Source organism: Nicotiana tabacum, chromosome 5 (genome assembly GCF_000715075.1).
Source record: "Nicotiana tabacum cultivar K326 chromosome 5, ASM71507v2, whole genome shotgun sequence".
In the NCBI taxonomy this organism is placed as follows: domain Eukaryota; kingdom Viridiplantae; phylum Streptophyta; class Magnoliopsida; order Solanales; family Solanaceae; genus Nicotiana; species Nicotiana tabacum.
In genome coordinates, this window is record NC_134084.1 from 137,264,532 (window position 1) to 137,285,590 (window position 21,059).

The 21,059-nt window shown below is 38.2% G+C and overlaps 1 protein-coding gene across 1 annotated transcript; it reads left to right on the forward strand.

Moving 5' to 3' along the window:
• The first annotated feature begins 10,194 nt into the window (after positions 1-10,194).
• Positions 10,195-11,415, forward strand: LOC107789622 (ferredoxin--nitrite reductase, chloroplastic-like). Its single transcript, XM_075252700.1, has one exon. The coding sequence runs from the start codon at positions 10,868-10,870 to the stop codon at positions 11,369-11,371; it is 504 nt and encodes a 167-aa protein (XP_075108801.1). The 5' UTR covers positions 10,195-10,867; the 3' UTR covers positions 11,372-11,415.
• The last annotated feature ends 9,644 nt before the right edge of the window (positions 11,416-21,059 follow it).

A 21,059-nucleotide genomic window follows, 5' to 3' on the forward strand; every position in this document is an offset into this window, starting at 1 on the left:
TAGATCTGCCGGATCTACATACTTCCAATGAACAAAACCAAACCACATAGCAAAGGACGACCATTTTCATCTATTTCCGGTAAGGTAACGCCAGTGAAGGCGTGGTGACAGTCACCGGATTCTGGCAGCATGGCTGGATGAACGAAAATAAAAGGGGAACAACGGCTGAGCATATGAAAGATGGACGAGCACCTGGTACGAAGGTCCGCCGGCCAGCCGATGACCAAATCCGGCGGCAGCGATCAGTGGCAGAGAAGTGGAAGAAGGGCGTCGCCCCTTTGTTCTCTCAAAGTGAGAGAAATCTCAAGTAGTTATTGCATTTATTAAATTAGAAAATTTTGTTTTTTATCTTTTTCTAATTTTGATAAAGAAACATAATTTATTTGAGGATTAAATTACTTTCAATGCTGACATGACATTTGATTTGGTGGGACTTGCTTGTTTAACCAAAAAATAGGTATTTCGGTCAAAGCCTATTTTTAGAAGTACTCGGGCTACTGATAATCAAGAAACTCAATATTCTCACAATGATAAGAAAAGAAATATGAAATAGCAAAGTAATCAATAGAAAGTAAAACAAAGTAATTGTATTCCAATAATAATCAGAATGTGTCTATACAAATAATATCTCTTTCGCTTTTATAAGAATCTATAAGTACAACGTCTTTCCCCTTTTTATGACCGAATCATTATGAGCATTAATGATATTAATGAGACGTTATAATTGGTAATTGTAATTGTTCATGAAAATCATGTAACGTTTGAGATCATTCATGATCATTAATTGATGATTCATGAATCTTTCCTTTTTACTGTCTCAATTCATTCGACCGGTACCTCTTCATGTATCCATTTAAACCTGAACGACCATATCTTCTCCTCTCGTGGGTGATTTGCTAGTATATATTACGACGCGTGCCTCTTTTAATGCATCTCTCCTGCTATTGCTTTCTCAATGATCCACGTGTCTTGTCATATCAGTCACGCATACAAATCCACGTGTAATATTTATTTTTACCAATACAGATAGTCCCTCCACTTGCCAAATATTCTGTAATTGAATATTTGGAAAGTGGTATGTATTTATGGCGGGAATTTTTTGTTGTCGTTTCCCATGTATCATTACGTCTTCTCCAGAACCAACACGTCATCTGTCACTTCCATTTAATGCATGTGCCACGTGGCTTTTATTAATTGGGTTTGCGACTCTTCAACGATTTCTAGGGCTTTTTACGGTTGCATCAGTCATGAAGTGACTGTTTCATTATGACATTTCCATCATGACTCCCTTTACATGACGGTTCCTTCTTCATATAAATATCTCTTTTGCCTTTGTTTTTACAAAAAACTTTCTATAGTGTTCTTTGTTCTCTATAGTTCTCGTTCTTCATCACGTATTTCTTTCTTATACAGCTATGTCTTCTTCAAATCCTGATCCTCATAAAGTTGTTATAGTGGATGAACTTCCCCCTTCTTCTGCTCCTACCAGAAGTAGAAGAGGTGGCAGGTTACGCAGTCTATGATCTTTTTCTATCCGTAGTTCTTCTTCTCATCGCAGTACTAATCCCCCGTCGTCTTCTAGAACTAGGACTTCTTCTTCTCATAGATCTTCTACTAGAAGTAGGGATTCTAATGAACCACTTCGTGAACCCACTGTTGATGAGATTATTCCCACTTCCTTCTTTACCTATAGAGAATCGATAAGAAATCAAGTTGCTTCCACGACTTCTCATGATCGTGCTGATGTTTACCCTTCCCAAATTACTGAGGGTTTGATTTCTCTTGTGCGAAGAGACTTTTACTGGAAATATGATTTCCTTATTTTACTCCCTAATGCAAATCAAGGGATCATTTCATTCAAAGCTGGTTATTCTTTTATGTATATATATCCCTTTACGTTGGGTTTTAGACCACCTATTGACCCTGTCAACATAGAGTTATGTCGTTTCTTTAATGTTTGTTTAGGACAGATTGGTCTTATTGTATGAAGGGTCATGACATGCCTTAGATACTTGTCAAACTTGGTCGCTTTACCCTTCACCTTTTATCATCTGATTCATCTTTATTCCCCCAAGTTATTTCATTCTAGGGTGTTTACTCTTGTGGCCAGGAGTAAGAGGGTTTTAGTGAGCCCTAAAAATGACAACGATCGTGGTTGGTATGCCCGATTTGTTGTTGCTCTGACAAGTGGGTTAGTGGGAGAGGAGAACATGCCTTTCCCCAAAAAGTGAAACTTTGCACGTAAGTTTCTTTTCATATTTTCTATTTCTCTTCTTTGTTTTTTGTGAAGAACCTGCAATCTCATAGCTGTTTTATTTTTCTATTTCAGCAACTATGGAAGATGTTGAGCAAGTCCCAGATTTCCGTGGTTGGGTAGAAAAATTGGTAACCGTTGATCCTATTGAAGAAAGGTCATGGAAATACCTTTCTAACAGGTTTGGATGGAAAGTGCAGACTCATGGTATCTTTATCTTCCACTTTCTACCTTGCTTTCGTACTTACTTTGGTACTTATTAACCCTTTTCTTTACTAGGGTTTCCTATTCGGGGTGTGAGTGCCACATTTCTGCTTTGAGAATCTCTTTGTCAATGGCTCAAGAGATAATCTTGAGTTCTTCATCAAAAAGAAAAGCTGAAAGAGCACACAGTTCTGAGAGTGGAGAGGAGTGGGATGAAGGCTCGTTGGTTCGTAAGCCTCGAGCTAGGAGACGTGTCATTTCAGATGAAGAAACTACTCCTCCTCTAGTTTTGTTCCCACGCACGAACCTGAAGGTGCTACCTTAGTAAGTTCTGATGATGAGATGCCTGCGGCATCCCGTGGCTCTACTGAACAACTCTTTTCTCGTGGGTTTGATGAAGATTTCGACTTTGTTTTTGAGGAAATGTCTCTTGCTTCTTTTCATGTGTCTGTTCAAATTGATCCTCAGTTCCCCGCATCTATTGCTACTGCCACTGCTCCGCCCATCGCTATTTTGACTCCCTCATCTGTCCCTATTGTTACAACTTCTCATGCTGAAGTTGGTTCCTCTAGTGGGGCAATGAAAAAAGTTACTATCGAGGTTCCTGAGGATGGTAATCTTTTGAAGAAATTTGGCCAAGCTGATGTACGGCCGAAACCATTGATTGGACCAGTTGAAAAGTCTAAATTAGAGAGCCATAGTTCTTTAATGTAGATGAATGATATCGTACATTCATCTTGAAAGTTATGAGCCTTAGCTTTTTATTTTGCACGTGATTTCCTTTTCATTGGTATCATATTTTTCTTTTCTTTGTGTAGATCAACCTCATTGGCACGGAGATGATGTTTTGGACGGTTCCACTCAGAGCAGTTAATGAACGATTATCACATCGAGGCAGACAACTGGTAAGAGCAGTTCGATGGCCTTCAACTTGAAAAAGAAATCTTAGAGGAAGAAAAGTGTACCTTGGAGCAACAGATAAAAGTAATGGCAGCAGAGTTGGAAGTTGAGAAAGCCTCATCTAATCAGGCAGGCAAAGATAAAAACATTCTCGAGTCTTCATTTGTTGAGCAACTTTCTAAAGCCACTGAAGAAATTAGGGGTCTGAAGGAACTACTGAACCAGAAAGAAGTTTGCGCCGGGAAGCTTGTTCAAACGCTCACCCAAGCTCAAGAAGATCTCCGAGTGTCTTCTAACAGAGTTCAATTTTTAGAGATTTCACTTGCCCCCTTACAGGCTTCTTATAATGCTGCCTTGAATAAGAAGGAAGAGCTAAGAAGTGAGATGGAGCAGTGGGAAAGAGATTATGAAGCCCTTGAAGATAAGGTCGCTGTTGAAGTTAGTTGGACTTTCTTGAACACACGTGTCATGACCCAAAACCTATCCGAAACTCACCCGAGACCCACAGGACCTCAACTAATAATTCCAACAAGTCATATATCACTACCCGAACTTAGTCGAACCTCCGTAACACCCAAAACAACAACAAAACACCAAATCAACCTCGAATTCAAGCCTAAGAATTTCTAAACTTCCAACTTTCGCCAATTCAAGCCTAATTCTACCACGGAGCTCCAAATTATATTCCGGACACACTCCTAAGTCTAAAATCACCCAACGAAGCTAATCGAATCATAAAAATCTAAATCCAAATTCGTTTACTCATAAGTCAACTTCCAATTGACTTTTCTAACTTGAGACTAAGTGTTCATTTCACTCCAAAACTACTCCGAACCCAAACCTACTAACTCGATACAACTCAACACAACTGAACAATACATAAAGAAGTATAGATGGGGGAAATGGGGCTATAACTCTCAAAATGAACGACCGGGTCGTTACAACACGCCACGACACTTTAATGGAGGCAAGTCAGGAAGGCTTTGACTTAGCTACTGAGATTGCAAAGATTAAAGAAACTATTGAGAAAACCCAACAGAGCCAGAGCTTTTCTTCACCTGCGGTTGGCATTCCCGAGGGTGATGAAGTTACTCCTGGTGAAGCTGCTGTTCAATCTCCTTTTGCTCAAGTTGTTGCTCATGCCACTGATGATGTTATTCTTCATCCTACTGGTTCAGATTCAGCCCTACGGTGGAATTTTAAAAAGTTTGAAGTGTTGTTTCATTTTTTTTATTGGTTGAATGTTTGGAAGTTTACCCCTGTTCGTATTTGGGGGTTTAGTAATATTTGAAAAGTTTTACCCCTAGTCTGTTTTGGGGTTTTAGTATCAAGTAATCAGGTTGGAACTAAGTTTTATACTTAGTTTAGCCAAGTTTATAATATTACTAAGTTTTTGTCTTAACTCTTATAATACCTTTATTTTGAGTTTTTGTTCTACTCCCTTAGCGGTTTACCCTTGTCTTATATTTATAAGTTTGGGATTTATTTTCCGTCTATTTTAATGTTTGGGTTTTTGTTTTACCATTTGTAATTTAATTTTGCATTAAAAATGCTTCAATGCTCCGTGACTCTTTTGAATAAGCACGAATTATAAAAGAGGGCCCTTTTATATACGACACTTAATGAAGAGATGTCTCAACTTTGTATTGGTATAAACATACGAAAGAAGAAGTACGAACATACATATTTCTTAGAATAACTTGAAGAAGTTTTGTATTCTTGAACTTTCAAACTGTGTACTTTACATGTATTCGAATAACATCTACAACTCTCTTATAACTGTTTTCTTTATAACATATTTTACAAGATTCAAGGGTATATCTTGCAACCCACGACTAAATATTGCCTTTAACCTAGATACTCATAATATTTTGTAATTTACATCTGCGAGTGTATACTTCATCATAGGTTTTTGAATCAAGTTTGAATTTTTGGCTCTTAATTTGCTCTCTCTTAACTTTCAATTTATTGGGTAGATTGCCTCAGGCTTGGCTTGAATTCTGACTTTTCTAGTCTTCTTCACCTTCCATATATATATATAGTCCCCAAAGTGTTAGATCTTTGAAGTATGAAATCTCGAGCACTTGATTATTCCTTCCATATGGTCTATTTCCTGAAAAAGAAAAACATATGGGACTTGGAGGTATAATTTTAGATGATGACTGCTTAACCCTTTTTTATTTCCATCAGAAAGGTTATAACCCATATCGGGGATAATTTTGCATCCCGCGTGTCTTATAGGTCTAAGTTCATCATTTGGTGTGGGCTAGCATTGCGCCTATCATCTAAAATGGTTATTACAATTAAAAAGGAATAAATTTAAACCTTGCATAAACGATACCTGACCGGGGGTTTTCCTTTTTAGAAGTAATACTTTTTCAAATGAACATTATTCCAATTTGATGGGAGTACTTTTCCGTCCATTGTTTCTAACTCATATGCACTCTTTCCTGCAATACCTCGAATCTTGTAAGGTCCTTTCCAATTTGGGCTTAATTTTCCTGCATTAGTTGCTTTCGTTGATTGAAAAACTTTTTTTGAGTACGAAGTCCCCAATCTTAAAGTACCTAAGATGAGCTTTCCGATTGTAATATTGATCAATAATTTGCTTCTACGCTGCCATCCTTAACAAGGTTGTTTCTCTCCTTTCTTTAAGCAAATCGAGATTTATTTGCATATCTTCCTCATTTGACTCTTCGATTGCCTGGGTGTATCTCGTACTTAGTTCACCTATTTCAATTGGAATTAAGGCTTTAGCACCATATACAAGTGAGAATGGTGTCTCTCCCGTACCTATTTTTGTTGTTGTTCGATAAGCCCATAAGACTCCTGGTAACACTTCTAGCCACTTACCTTTTTACTCCTCTAATTTTTTCTTCAAGTTATTAATAATAACCTTATTTGGTGATTCAGCTTGTCCATTTGCCACAGAGTGATAAGGTGTCGAAGTTATCCTCTTAATCTGCCAACTTTGAAAGAATTCCGTAATTTTTGCGCCTATGAATTGCTGGCCGTTATCACACACGATTTCTTTTGGAACTCCAAACCGGCATATGATGTTTCGCCAAATGAAGTCTCTGACTTCTTTTTTCTGCACCTGTTTGAAGGCACCTGCTTCTACCCACTTAGTAAAATAATCGGTTAGTACTAGTAAAACTCGTACCTTTCCTTTGGCTTGGGGCAACAGACCCACGATATCCATCCCCCACTTCATAAAAGGCTATGGCGCAATAACCGGATGTAATAACTCTGCCGGGCGATGCATATTGTTACCATATATAGACATGTGATTTTTGACCCTCCCCAAGATTTTCTTATTTTAGCACGTAAATATTTTAATTTAGGCCTAATATAGCTATTTCAACTCATTTTTACTCTTTTACTTTATTTTATTACAAGAAAACGAAAATTACAAAAAATAGGTTCATTAATGATTTTTAGTCATTTTAAATCTTGAAAAATATCGAAAATAGTTTTGTTTTAACGGCCAGTCTCATTTTAATAGTTATTTTACTTAAGTAGGATTAATTAATAAATAAGATCGTATTTTTAGGCTCGTTCGCGAAAAGAATAAAACATGGGCTCGAGCAACCCATTTTTAGGCCTAATTTTGGACCTAACCCATAATTCCCAAGCCTATAATTCCTAGACCCATACCCCTAACCTTAAAAAACCCTATAAAACAAACTAAACCTAGAGCCCTAAAGAAGATAGACCTAACACTCTAGAGACAAAAGCTGCCAGCCGCAACATACACGGACCCCCCTCCCCATTGGATTCATCTTCTACTTCACTTGGAGGAATGAAGACCTGAACCAGCCGCAACAGTGCAAAGAGGAGACCCCTCTCTGAAATTCATCTCCTTGGTCATCCCCCCAAGCACGCATGAACTTTGAAAATTGCAGACCCTTATTCCATCTCCACCAGTTTTTTTCAAGAGTTTTGTTTCAAGTTTTAGATTTCTTCTTCGGGTTTCTGATTTCGTAACGATGGAATTAATCGAAGTTTGGAGCCATTTCTGAGTTTGTATCGTTGGAGGTTGTCGTTGACGTTTTAAGTCAGAAAATCTGATTCGATTTGTGATGATTTTGTTTGAAGCCGCGTCGATGTCCGGCTGTAATTGTTGCTTCATTCAGTCCGTATAAACTTTAGGTTCATCTTTGCTCTGTTGGTTTTTGTCTTCAAGATTTAACCGGTTCATGTGAATGTTCAATGTAGTCTTTGTTTCAGAAAGTTTGAATGTGTTTGTGATTAAGAAGATGTTAGTATTCATTAGTCGCTTTGTTTTTTTCTCTGATTTGCCTCTTACCTTGTGGTGTCATTGTTGGGTGGATTAGATGCCTGTGAAATGATTAGAACAAATGTCCAATTTCTCTTTTCTTATGGTGTTACTAGATATTGCTATCATTTTTGCCTCATGTTAGTTCGGAATTAAAGTGTTTGGGTGTTTAATTGTTGGGGTGTTAAAAGGCTGTAACGCATAGCTACAGATCTGGATAATCGTGTTTCTCATTTTCTTATACTCTGTTTTGCTTAACAGTATGCTTCCATTAATCTGCCGTTCTCTGTTTGGTGATGTGCTTGGATTGAAGTTTTATTGTTTTGATTTGAGGATGGTTGACTTCTCATTTCCTTCCATTCTTATTTGCTGAATCTCGCACCCTTGTGATAATATGATATCTTTGTACTTTTGGGTGGTAACATCCATACTTTTGAAGGAAAGATTATTAGAAGATTTCATCATTATAAAGCCTATATGTAAGTTTTTTTTAACGAGGTAATGTATGCAGTCTTATAGATAACTAGAGATATTAATTTGTACGAGAGTAAATGGAGAACAACGATAGGGTGAGGAGAGTGCGTATAGGATGGGATGCGTTTTATGAGAGGCAAGTTAGCAAGTTAAAATAGTTTGTAAAATCTCAAATGTGATGAAGCGAGTTGCGGGTTAAACGTTTTAGAATATAGACCAATTGTTTGAATTCGAGTGCTCTGTTCGCTGATGGTATGGGTTATTACATCACTGTTTTGTTTTGAATGTCTTGATAATATTCGCTTTGTTAGTAATTCTTGTTTGCATATTGCGTAACAAATAATTTGTTCCGGATGGGGTTTCGCCACTTCGTTAAGAGACAATTGCTTAAGGCTTCCCAGCACCGGATTTGTGGGAGTTAACTTTCAAAATGTAAAGAAATTGGACTTGGATTCTAGATGAGGTAAAGTAGAATTGGGGTTAAGTTCGCGTTCTTGTCGTATTATAAATAAAAAATACCATCGTGATTATGTATACGTTCGTGTAACATATTTACGATGCTATAACCAATTCGGAGTATGCGTTCGCGCAACTTCAAACAAGCTTTCTTAATAATAAATTGAATATCATGGTTTTATAAATCCGGGAGTGCATTTCATGTGACCCGGCTCTAATTGCAACAAGGTTAAATAGAACGTTTCGTGAATCGCGGGTGCATTTCATGTAGCGTGGCTTGCGATATGTTTTAAATAACCTTGAATTAACTCTTTAAATATTTAAAAGCATTTTAAAGCTAAAATGCACATAGGTTTAAAAGTGTATTAAGAATCAGATAATTATGCCAATAATAACAGTTGAGCGACCGTGCTAGAACCACGGAACTCGGGAATGCCTAACACCTTCTCCCGGGTTAACAGAATTCCTTTCCCGGATTTCTGGTTCGCGGACTGTAATACAGAGTCAATCCTTTCCTCGATTCTTGATTTAAACCGGTAACTTGGGACACCATAAATCTCCCAAATTGTGACTCTGAATCTTTTAATAAAAAATGATTTCATTTCGATTGTCACTTTAAATTGGAAAAAACTCCCTTATACACCTTTCCGGAGGAGTAGGTAAAAAGGAGGTGTGACAGCTCTGGCGACTCTGCTGGGGATAAGAACCCAGAATCTCTGGTTCAGGGTTCAGAATTCGAGCTTAGATTAATTGTTATATTTGGCTTTATTTATTATCTGATTTTATTACATGTTTGGGCCTAATGTGCTAAATGTTGCTTTTACCGCTTTGATATTATTTGAACTGTATATATAAACTGCTACGAAACCCCTCTCTTCTCTCTCCTGAGGAGTGCATGCTGGTCGTGACTTCTTTCTGTTAGTGTCATATCCCAAATAGAACGAGGTTCAGACAAGTTGCAAAGCTGGATGATCTTTTGGTTATTGGTACACAGCCCCCCCCCCTCGGCTCGAGTTGTCTGCTCAGGTAAGCCAGGTTTAGAATAATACACCCAGGTTTTAAACCTAGAATAACTCAGCCTCATGTTGGATCCTTAGTAGGAGCGCTTGTTTGCATCATATGCATTTGACTTTGGGGACTCAACACAGGGGTTGGGTATGTCTAGGACATGTGTACCCAAAATAACAGACCATCTTGACGCATCATATGTGCTACATGTTGCATTTCTCCAAGGGTAAAAGGTTCATTTGGCGGACCAATGATAGTTGAGGGCAAATGAAAAAGAAAAGAGTGAGAAAAAAAGAGGGTGAAGTGTGAAAATAAAGTGAGTAGGGCCTAGTTATATTTTTTCTTACATTTTTATTAAGAAAAAAGACAAAAAAAGGGAGAAAAAAAATCCAATTTTTTTTTGCATGTTTCATCATTTTTCAAGAAAAAGCAAAAAAAAAAATATGTTTTCTCTAAATTAGTTATTTTTTTTTAATTCTCGTCCGTATCCAATCTGCCCGAACTACGTGGGTCTGATTCTCACCGGATGTGAGATACGTAGTCAAACCTCATCGGTTCCGGCCCCAATTTTCAAAAATTCAAAAAAATATATATATTTTTTTCTTTAATTCGTGTTTCAAAAGTGTTTCCTTCTAGATCATCTCACAGGATACTGAACCTACACTGATTTGGTACATCAGATACTTAACCTCCTCTGTGATGCTTTAGTTATGAAGATTGGGGTGTGTTACAGATGTAGAGTCAGTCTCCTTGGTGCTGTGATTACTACTGTCTGAATATCATGTAGCCCATTATGTGATTGAGGCATCAAAAGAAGGGAAGATACAGTCCACTTTTCCAGGAATAACACACACGAAATTGTGTTGCTGTGACTACTTCAACATCGAATGTTGGGGCTAGTATTCCTACTGTGTGGACATGCTTTAATACACAGTGGTATTAGCATTGAATTATGCTCAATCTGTGGTTGAAGACACCCATATGGAAGATATACAACCCAATTTCCTCAGGAACAATGCACAAGGAATTGTATTGCTTGGTCACAGTAGCTTCAGTCCATCAACACAACGAAGCAGATTGATTTATCATATTGGTGTTTTGCTGCTCGACCGAGTTTGGCTATGATGCTGCACGAAAGATAAATGACAACAGAATTACTGATCAAGCTCTATTGAAGAATAACCTCAGGCCGCGATGTTTTGACAAATCAACTACTACTGAATCACGTTTCACATGCTCCAGTGTTGCTACAAAAAGGTGTAGAAGGATTCAGGGCAGAGGTCGAGAAGAGAATGCCACAGCAACAACTTGAGAGAGCATCTCCAGAAGACTTGGTTCAGAAACAATGGGAAAGAAGAGATTATTTTGGTGTACATCCACAAAAACAAGAAGGCTACAGCTTTATTGGTCTTCACCTTCTAGTGGGTCGTGTTCAAGCAGGCGATATGGATGAGCTAGCTCGTTTAGCTGATGAATATGGTTCAGGAGAGATCCGGCTTACTGTGGAACAAAACATTATTATTCCCAACATTGAGAACTCAAAAATTGAGGCATTGCTCAAAAAGCCTGTTCTTAGCACATTTTCACCTGATCCACCTTTTCTCATGAAAGGTTTAGTGGCTTATACTGGTAACCAGTTTTGTGGACAAACGATAATCGAGACTAAAGCTCGTTCCCTGAAAATAACTGAAGAGGTTCAACAGCAAGTTTCTTTGACAAAACCAGTTAGGATGCGCTGGACAGGTTGCCCGAATACGTGTGCACAAGTTCAAGTTGCGGACATTGGATTCATGTGATGCCTGACTAGAGATAAAAATGGAAAGACTGTGAAAGGCGCAGATGTTTTCTTAGGAGGAAGAATAGTCACTGGATGTGCTGGAAAGAGAAGAAACAGAAGATTAATAAAATGTAGAACAGTTGGTGATTTTGCTGTGTTCATAACATACATATACAGAGGGATAGTCACTGGATGTGCTGGAAATCTTATAGCATTCCAACAATAAAAGCAAAAGTGAGCTGCAATCAAGATTGATTACGACCATTCTCATGAAGTACTAAACTGTTAAATCAAATGCAAGTATACTGTACCAACAATGATGCTGGAGGTTTAGCTTTGTACTTTTCATTCGCATACATGCTAATGCTACATTGTATTTGGTAGCAATAGTCATTGGCTTTCTTTGCTTTATTAATTTTCTTTTTATCGAACTTTTTGTAATTTTTAACCAAATTTGGAATTATATATAAAAGCTACTAGGTGAATAACCTAGTATACTTGCTAAAAAAAAGAGAAGAAGACTTTTCTTAGAAAATCCAAAAAAAAAAAGAAGATGTAGAAGTCTTTCATTCGAAAAAGAAACCAAATTAAACCAAAATCCAAAAAGAAATATTTTCTATCTTTTTAGAAGCCTTTTTCCCAAAAGATCAAAAGAAAAAAAAAGATTAATATGTTTTCTTCCTTCTATGGGAGTCTTTCTTCGAAAATATAAAAAAAATCAAAATCCAAAAAAAAACGTGTTTCCTTTATTTTGAAGTATTTTTTCCAAAAAAAATCAAAAAAAAAATCAGAAAAAAAGAAGAATTAAAAAATATTTTCCTTGTTTGAAAGTCTTTCTTTAAAAAAAATTTGAAAAATTGAAGTCCAAAAATATTTTCGCTTTTCTTTAGAAGTGTTTTTGTAAATAAATAAAAACTCAGAAATCTAAAATATTTTCTTAAAAGTCCTTCTTTCGAAAATTAAGAGGCAACATCCAAAATCCAAAAATATTTTCTTTCTTCTTTAAAAAAGATAAAACAAATAAAAATTTAAACAAAAATATTTTCTTTTTACTTTTAAAATTCTCAAAGTTCAAATCAAAAGCAAATGAATTTTTAGAAGTGTTTCTTTCAAAAACAAAACAAAAATAAAAAAAATCAATCAAAAACATATATATTTCCTTTCTTCTTTTAAAGCATTTCTTCCAAAAATTCAAAAAAAAAAGAAGAAGAGTTAGCTCATTTACTCTATTCTCGATCTTCTAGAACTACGCAAAGATCTGATTCATGCGGGGTCATGATACGTAGGCAACCTACATAGGGTTCGATCGAATTTTTTTTATTATTAAAAGAAAAGGAAAGAAGGAAACAAAAAGAAAAAAATGAGGGCGAAGTCGTGGGACATGAGAAATGAGAGGAAAGAAAAGAGTGATAATTAGAAAAAGAGAAATGAAGGAAAATGGGCAAGCCAAGAGGTGCTAGAAAAGCAAAGAAAAGAAAGGATTGAAATGAACAAATTGGGATGATGCCAAATGACTTTCATACTCTCGAAGTCATTTTAGAACCAATAATTGCGACTAGGTGCATTGCACGCAATATGATATTATATTATGTTAAATGTCCTAACGCTAACGTGATGACTTCATTTTGTTATCTTCATCAGAAAGGTGGTTAGCTTGTGGTTCTTAAAGTGGTAACTCTTCTCTACAACATAAGGTCGAAAGGCAATGGCAGACGACAACAGAACTGAGTTGGTTGATACCGGTGCCCGAAAGCAGTTGGTTGAATAGGACATTGGGTTGGCTGAGAAGGTAAGGATGTTAAGACAACACATGGCGGACATGTATCAGGCTTGGATGACTGGGAAGGCACCACCCCCGCCACCACTTACCTTCCTAGATGATACTCTTACCCAAACTCCGGTCATAGTGCCAGATGATTCCCCATACTCTCCAGATTTTCCCGCTTATCACAGCTTTCCCAACCACCCTAGTAGCTCTGTCACTCGTCCTCCAGTTATCTTTCCCCAAAATTGCCCTCCTGCCATATCCACTATCCCCAACAATGAACACCCACTGAAAGCTCATGATGCCCAATATTACCCCTCAAAGGTTGCCTACAAGGTTCCTGACTCATACAAGAAGAGCCTTCGGGATGAGCTTCATGCTGAAAATGAAAAGGTTACAAGAAAAGAAGGGCGAGATGAGATATTTGGGAAGCTGAAAAGCATAGAACAGTCTTTAAAGAACATGCAAGAGACGGGAGACCAGGTTAACATGTCTTACAAAGAGTTGTGTATGTTCCCTGACATTCGCCTGCCTGCAAGATTTAAAGTGCCAAAGTTTAACTTGTATGATGGGTGTGGAGATCTGGTAGCCCACTTGAGGGATTATTGCAGTGAAATGAGAAGTGTTGGAAAGAAAGATGATTTGTTGATGGTGTATTTTAGTGAGAGCTTGACTAGGGCAGCTTTGGAATGGCATAATCGTCAAGATGTCGGTAAGTGGCATACATTGGGCGACGTGGCTCAAGATTTTGTGCGACGCTTTCAGTACAATATAGACATTATCCCAGACCACTCCTCCCTATCCTAGATGGAAAAGAAACACAAGGAAAGTTTTAAGGAATTTTGGCTCAGATGGAACGAACAAGTTGCTCGGGATAGTCCCCCCATTGATAGAAAAGATGTTCTTGCTAAACGCTTTCAACCTCAATATCGACCCCGCGGATATCCTTGTAATCCTCCCCACTGCTACTTCTCTCCACAGAACCCCCAAAATCGTACATCACTTTTCCAGTACCCTGTCTACAATGCACCACCATATGCTCCACACCCACGAGGCCCGCGATGGTCCACACCACTTCCCCAAATGTCTTACCCGCCCCCTCAAGCGTATCAGCCACTTGCCCACAAAAGGTTCCAATCGAGGCCAAAATATAAATTGAAAAGACTACTGAGAAAAGAAAAGGCTTTCACCCCTATTGGAGAGTCATATGCCAGTTTGTTCCAAAGGTTGAGGCAATTGGACATGTTGAAGCCGATTCAGATAAAAATGTCAAACCCTCTGCCAAAGAAGTTTGATTTTTCTCAAAGGTGCGCATATTGCTCCGATGCCCCGGGTCACAGTACAGAAAAGTGTTGGCACCTGAAAAAAGCAGTTCAGAAGCTTATTGATGCAGGTGACATTGTCGTGCAAAATCCAGATGCAGCAGACACTAGCCAAAGTCCATCGCCTGTCCGTAATGAGACGCATATGGTGGGTATGATTCGTTCTGAAAAGGAATATGAGAATTCTTCTGAGATCCTTGGAGGTCCACGTGCTACGGAGCTTTCAGCGCTATCAGAGTTTGATCTTAAGAACGAGCCAGCAAAAGGAACCCAAAAGCAATTTGTTAAGAACAATGTGGTGAAGACTTGTGAAGGTCCCTAGTATTGTTGATACAGAATTCAGTGGCTAAGATGTTGAGCTTGGTGATCGAAAAGATGCTCCTCTTTTGGCTAGCCAGGGAGGAGTCTTAGTGGTTTATTTTGTTGTCATTATTGTTATCCGGGTTATTTCAGTGTTGTAATCCAGATATTGTCTTGTGACTCAAACCCTTCTATCCTTTTATTTTTGCCTATTTTGTTTAGTCGTAGTAGCTCGTTTAGTGTTGTCTAGGTTTGTTCCAGGCTTGTAACCCCATTTTAGTTTGCTTGTTTCGTTGTTCAAACCCTTCCACCATCTGTCTAATGCAATTTTCTGTTTTCTGTTATTTTTAGTCATTTTTGTTTAGTTCCCTTTTCTTTTATAGTTCTTTTTCTGTTGACTCTAGTAACATGACATGCATGAGTAATTCTCAGTCTGGTCTTAAAAAGTCAGTTTAGTCATGAAGCAATGAATGAAACAATTTTGAAGACGATAGGGACATTTGAGGGAAATAAGTAAAGGCATTTTGAGATCACTTCAAGCCCGAATTGTGTGAAATTAGGGCAGATAGAACATAAAGAAACCCTATTGAAATGCATCATGCCGCATCGGTTTGAAGTTAAAGGCAAGTTTACCCAAATTTACAGGGGTCGTTCATGGTAATGAGAGTGAGAGTGTTGTCCAATGGTGCTTTGTATTCAACAGATGTAGAAGGCAAATATGTATAAATGGCTATCAATTCTGATGTAGTCAAAGATATTATGTATGATTTATTTGGTTAAATTGTGTTGTTTGTACTTGGCATGTTTTGAAGATTGGAATGACGAAGGCATTTTGTTCTGCTATCTAAACACTTTATCCTTCGTTACCCCTTTGAGCCTTATTTATTTATTTTCATACCCCTCTTTGGGAATCAGTAGCAAAGTTGAGAAACGCAAGAGCAAAATATAAGTAAAGGAAGAAGAGAAAAAAGAGAAAGAAAAGAGAAAAAGAGAAAGAAAAAAAGAAGAAACACAACAAAAAGAGAAAAAGAAAGCAAACAAAGAGAAAGAAAAGAAAGAGAAAAAGAGAAAATCACAACAACAAAGTAATTTTTATGACATGAACTATGTTCGACCTGATTCCTTTTAAGGATACGTAGGCAGCCTCACGGTTCGGTCCCATCAAAATAAAAATTCAAAAGTCCCCAAACAAAGAAACTGGGGCAAAAATTGTGGTTGTTGTAAGAAATCTGATTCCGAATGTTGTAATTTTGAACCCATTTGAATTGTTTTGAGCCTTTTGATACCCTTTCTTTCTAACCCCATCCAAAAGCCCACATTACGGTCCAGAGAAAGACATTCTGATCATTCTTCGAGAGATGTCGAGGCAAGCAAATAGAGGTGAATCATATCAGTGGCAACATTCCGGTCCAAACGAGGAAAATAAAAAATGAGAGAGTCTTATTGGTGAAAATCCTCACGGGCACCGTAAGGCGATGAAAGCTGAGAGAAATAAAAAATGAGAGAGTCTTATTGGTGAGAACCTTCACAAGCACTTTGAGGAGACTGTAAGTTGAGAGAAAGAACAAAATGAGAGAGGCTTGATGGTGAAAACCCTTCGGGCACTACAAGTCGAATAGGGATTGGGAATCAGATTGGATAATGGGAGCATTGAAGCCCAGTTTCACAGTTTGGGGGTACAACAGGAGTTGAACATTAGACTTGCTTGACAGAATATTCATAGGGTGCATGTCATAGTCATTAGAGTTGGTATCCACAGCTGATAGGTTTCTACTTTGTAGCTTTCTTGTTAGGAATCATCCCTTTCTTTTGTCCTTTACTCTGTTCCTTTTTGTCTTGTTTACCTCCTTTTCCCGAGTCTGTTTGGTCATAACAAGTGAGAAATGATTTCAAAATTTGCCACCAGTTTTCCAATTGCACAAAACGTGATCTGGCTAGCACATCATAGTGTCATAAGTCAGAAAAGAACAACAAGCGCACTGAGCTGGTAACAATCAACATACTTTGGGACCCTTGTGAAATACAAAAGTTTGGTACATATCAATTCAGGAACAATGCAACATATGGAGGGTGTTAGGTGAACGGATCAAAGGTATTTTTGGTGAAACACGAAGGTATGGTACATATCAATTCAGGAACAATGCAACAGATGGAGGGTGTTAGGTGAACGGATCAAAGGTATTTTCGGTGAAACACGAGGGTTTGGTACATATCAATTCATGAACAATGCAACAAGATGGAGGGTGTTTGGTGAACGGATCAAAGGTATTTTCTGTAGTAAGATTGACAAAAGGTGTTTAATTAGTGACAAACAGGATCTTCCAAGTAGAAATCAAAGTTATCATGGCAAGCGATGGAGCAATAGACCTCAAGGCCAAGGCCAGTGATTTAAATAAGGAAAGAACAGCATGCGCACTGAGTGGATGGAAATTGACGTGCTTTGGGATTCATGAGAAACACAAAGGTTCAGTACATGTCAATGCAAGAGCACAATGTAACATATGAATGGTATTGGGTTTGAACGGATTAGAGGTATTCTCCGTGATAAGGGTGACAGAGAAAGTGGTTAATCAATAAACAAGCAAGGTCATCGTGTGGAAATTAGCTATCATGAGAAGTGAAGGAGCAATCGCCCTCAAAGTCAAGGCCACAAACCAACCACCGCATTTTAAACTAACAAGATTTTTCTTTAATTGAAACAGGGGTAGAAAATTTCATTTGTTTCGGAGAAACCCTCCGTAAGGAAAGGCAGGCACCAAACAGGTTTGACCGTAAATTTTCAGGACCCTCCTGGAAAATGGGTCCTAGTTTAAAAATCAAAACAATCATAAATAGCAAAATCTAGCATAAATGTACCCCAAGGAATATAAGTTGGTTTCAAAGTGTGCATGTTTAAGATAGGATTCAATTAGGAGTTTTCAGGACCCTCCTGAATAATGGGACTTAGATTTAAGACTTCCATTAGATAACTAGATTTAGCGTAAGCTCTATTGTAGGGTAGTGCAATTCAGCCGTAAAAATTGTCACTTTTAAGATAATACTTGACTTTTGATTTTTAGGATCCTCCTAGATAATGGGGAGTAGTTTAAGACCCTCTTAGATAACAAGATTTAGTGGAAGTCACACTTTTAGAAGATATAACCTAGATTTAAATTTGTCATTTAATTAAGAGTTGTCAGGACCCCTCCTGGATAATGGGACCTAGCTTTCAAATTCTTAGTAATATTTGGTAACATGATTCAGTTTAACACTCACATATGTGCCCAGCTACCAAACTAAGGCAGAAAATTTTCTTTGTTTTGTCTATTTTTGTTGAAATCAGGTACCCACTTGGAGAACAGGGAGAATACAATTCAAGTTCAACAGTCAGACGCCCACCTGGAGAGCATGAGAATGCAATTCAAGTTCAGCAGTCAGGCGCCCACCTGGAGAGCACAGGAATACAATTCGAGTTTAGTAGTCAGGCGCCCACCTAGAGAGCACGGGAATACAATTCAAGTTCAACAGTCAGGCGCCCACCTGGAGAGCACGGGAATACGATTCAAGTTCAGCAGTTAGGCACCCACTTGGAGAGCACGAGAATATAGTTCAAGTTCAGAAATCAGGCGCCCACCTGGAGAGCACGGGAATACAGTTCAAGTTCAGCAATCAGGCGCCCACCTGGAGAGCACGGGAGTACAGTTCAAGTTTAGCAATCGGGCACCCACCTGGAGAGCACGAGAATACGATTCAAGTTCAGCAGTTAGGCACCCACCTAGAGAGCACGAGAATACAATTCAAGTTCAGAAATCAGGCGCCCATCTAGAGAGCATGGGAATACAGTTCAAGTTCAGCAATCAGGCACCCACCTGGAGAGCACGGGAATACAGTTCAAGTTCAGCAATCAGGCGCCCACCTGGAGAGCACGGGAATACAGTTCAAGTTTAGCAATCAGGCGCCCACCTGGAGAGCATGGGAATATAGTTCAAGTCTTGGTAATCAGGCGCCCACCTGGAAAGCAGGGGAATACAGATAAAATTTTGGAAATCAGGCGATCACCTGGAGAGCAAGGGAGAACAACACCAGTTTTAGGGAAGGGAAACAATTTATGTGTCGGTAATTAGGCGTCCGCCTGGAGAAAAGGAAAGCATCTCAGATTATAATTCGAGTTCAGTAATCAGGCGTCCACCTGAAGAAAAGGGAAAGCATCTCAGATTACAGTTCAAGTCAGCAACAAAAGAAGCTCGTGGCAAGAATGCGAGTCAACAATCTGAGGTGATCAACAGAAGTTAGTCACAAGAAAGAAAAAAAGAGAAAGGCAAGAAGTTAATCCAAATGCAAAAGTTGATGAAAGATATGAGATTCTCAAGACATGGTTGAGTTCACAAGCACTACATGTCCGGTCTTGATCCGAAAATCTGAAGAAGAACGAGCTAGCACCTGCAACTAGCAACCGTCAAGATTCAAATCCAAAGTCTGCATGAAGAACCATTCAAGACTCAAGATCAAGCTTCAGAAGACTTATAGATAGGAATCTTGTAACTCGTAGTTGACACGCTTAGCTAGTCTTTTTCATTTCTTTTGATTTTGATGTAATAACAGGACCGCGAGCCGGAACCTCGGCAGAACAGCACCTCGACCGGCTCTCCACCTCGGCATACTTCATCATCTCACTCACCTATGAACTACACGTGACCCGATTCCTTTATAGCCAAGGATATGTAGGCAGCTCAGATACCAGGGCTCGGTCACATTCCCCTCTCTCTTAGTTTTAGTCTCTCCAAATAAGGATCGGGTAAAAAAACATGTCTAGTAGTTCTTTGTCTGAAAATACTTCGTATTTCCAGTCAAAAAGGGGCAGTTGTAGACATGTGATTTTTGACCCTCCCCAAGATTTTTCATATTTTAGCGCGTAAATATTTTAATTTAGGCCTAATATAGTTATTTCAACTTAATTTTTACTCTTTTACTTTATTTTATTACATGAAAATGAAAATTACAAAAAATAGGTTCATTAATGTTTTTTAGTCATTTTAAATCTTGAAAAATACCGAAAATAGTTTTGTTTTAACGTCAGTCTTATTTTAATGGTTATTTTACTTAAGTAGGATTAATTAACAAATGAGATCGTATTTTTAGGCTCGTTCGCGAAAAGAATAAAATCTGGGCTCGAGCAACCCATTTTTAGGCCTAATTTTGGACCTAACCCATAATTCTCAAGCCTATAACTCCTAGGCCCATACCCCTAAACTAAAAAAACCCTATAAAACAAACTAAACTTAGAGCCCTAGAGAAGATCGACCTAACACTCTAGAGACAAAAGCTGCCAGCCGCAACATACACGGACCCCCCTCCCCATTGGATTCATCTTCTCCTTCACTTGGAGGAACGAAGACCTGAACCAGTCGCAACAGTGCAAAAAGGAGACCCCTCTCTGAAATTCATCTCCTTGGTCATCCCCCCAAGCACGCATGAACTTTGAAAATTGCAGACCCTTACTCCATCTCCACCAGTTTTTTTCAAGAGTTTTATTTCAAATTTTAGATTTCTTCTTAGGGTTTTTTATTTTAGAACGATGGAATTAATCGAAGTTTGGAGCCATTTCTGAGTTTGGATTGTTGGAGGTTGCCGCTGAAGGTTTAAATCCGAAAATCTGATTCAATTTGTGATGATTCTGTGTGAAGCCACGTCGATGTCCGGCTGTAATTGTTGCTTCATTCAGTCCGTATAAACTTCAGGTTCATATTTGCTCTGTTGGTTTCTGTCTTCCAGATTTAATCGGTTCATGTGAATGCTCAATGTAGTCTTTGTTTCAGCAATGTGTTTGTGATTAAGAAGATGTTAGTATTAATTAGTCGCTTTGTTTCTTTTTCTGATTTGCCTCTTACCTTATGGTGTCATTGTTGGGTGGATTAGATACCTGTGAAATGATTAGAAAAAATGTCTGATTTCTCTTTTCTTACGGTGTTACCAGATATTGCTATCATTTTTGCCTCCTGTTAGTTCGGAATTAAGTGTTTGGGTGTTTAATTGTTGGGGTGTTAAAAGGATGTAACGCATAGCTACAGATCTGGATAATCGTATTTGTCATTTTCTTATACTCTGTTTTGCTTAACAGTGTGCTCCCATTAATCTGCCATTCTCTGTTTGGTGATATGCTTGGATTGAAGTTTTATTGTTTTAATTTGAGGATGGTTGACTTCTCATTTCTTTCCATTCTTATTTGCTGAACCTCGCACCCTTGTGATAATATGATATCTTTGTACTTTTGGGTGGTAACATCCATACTTTTGGAGGAAAGTTTATTAGAAGATTTCATCATTATAAAGCCTATATGTAAG

Excerpts from the sequence above, each read along its gene's own strand:
- LOC107789622 (XM_075252700.1), top strand. The coding sequence starts at position 10,868 with ATGCCACAGCAACAACTTGAGAGAGCATCTCCAGAAGACTTGGTTCAG.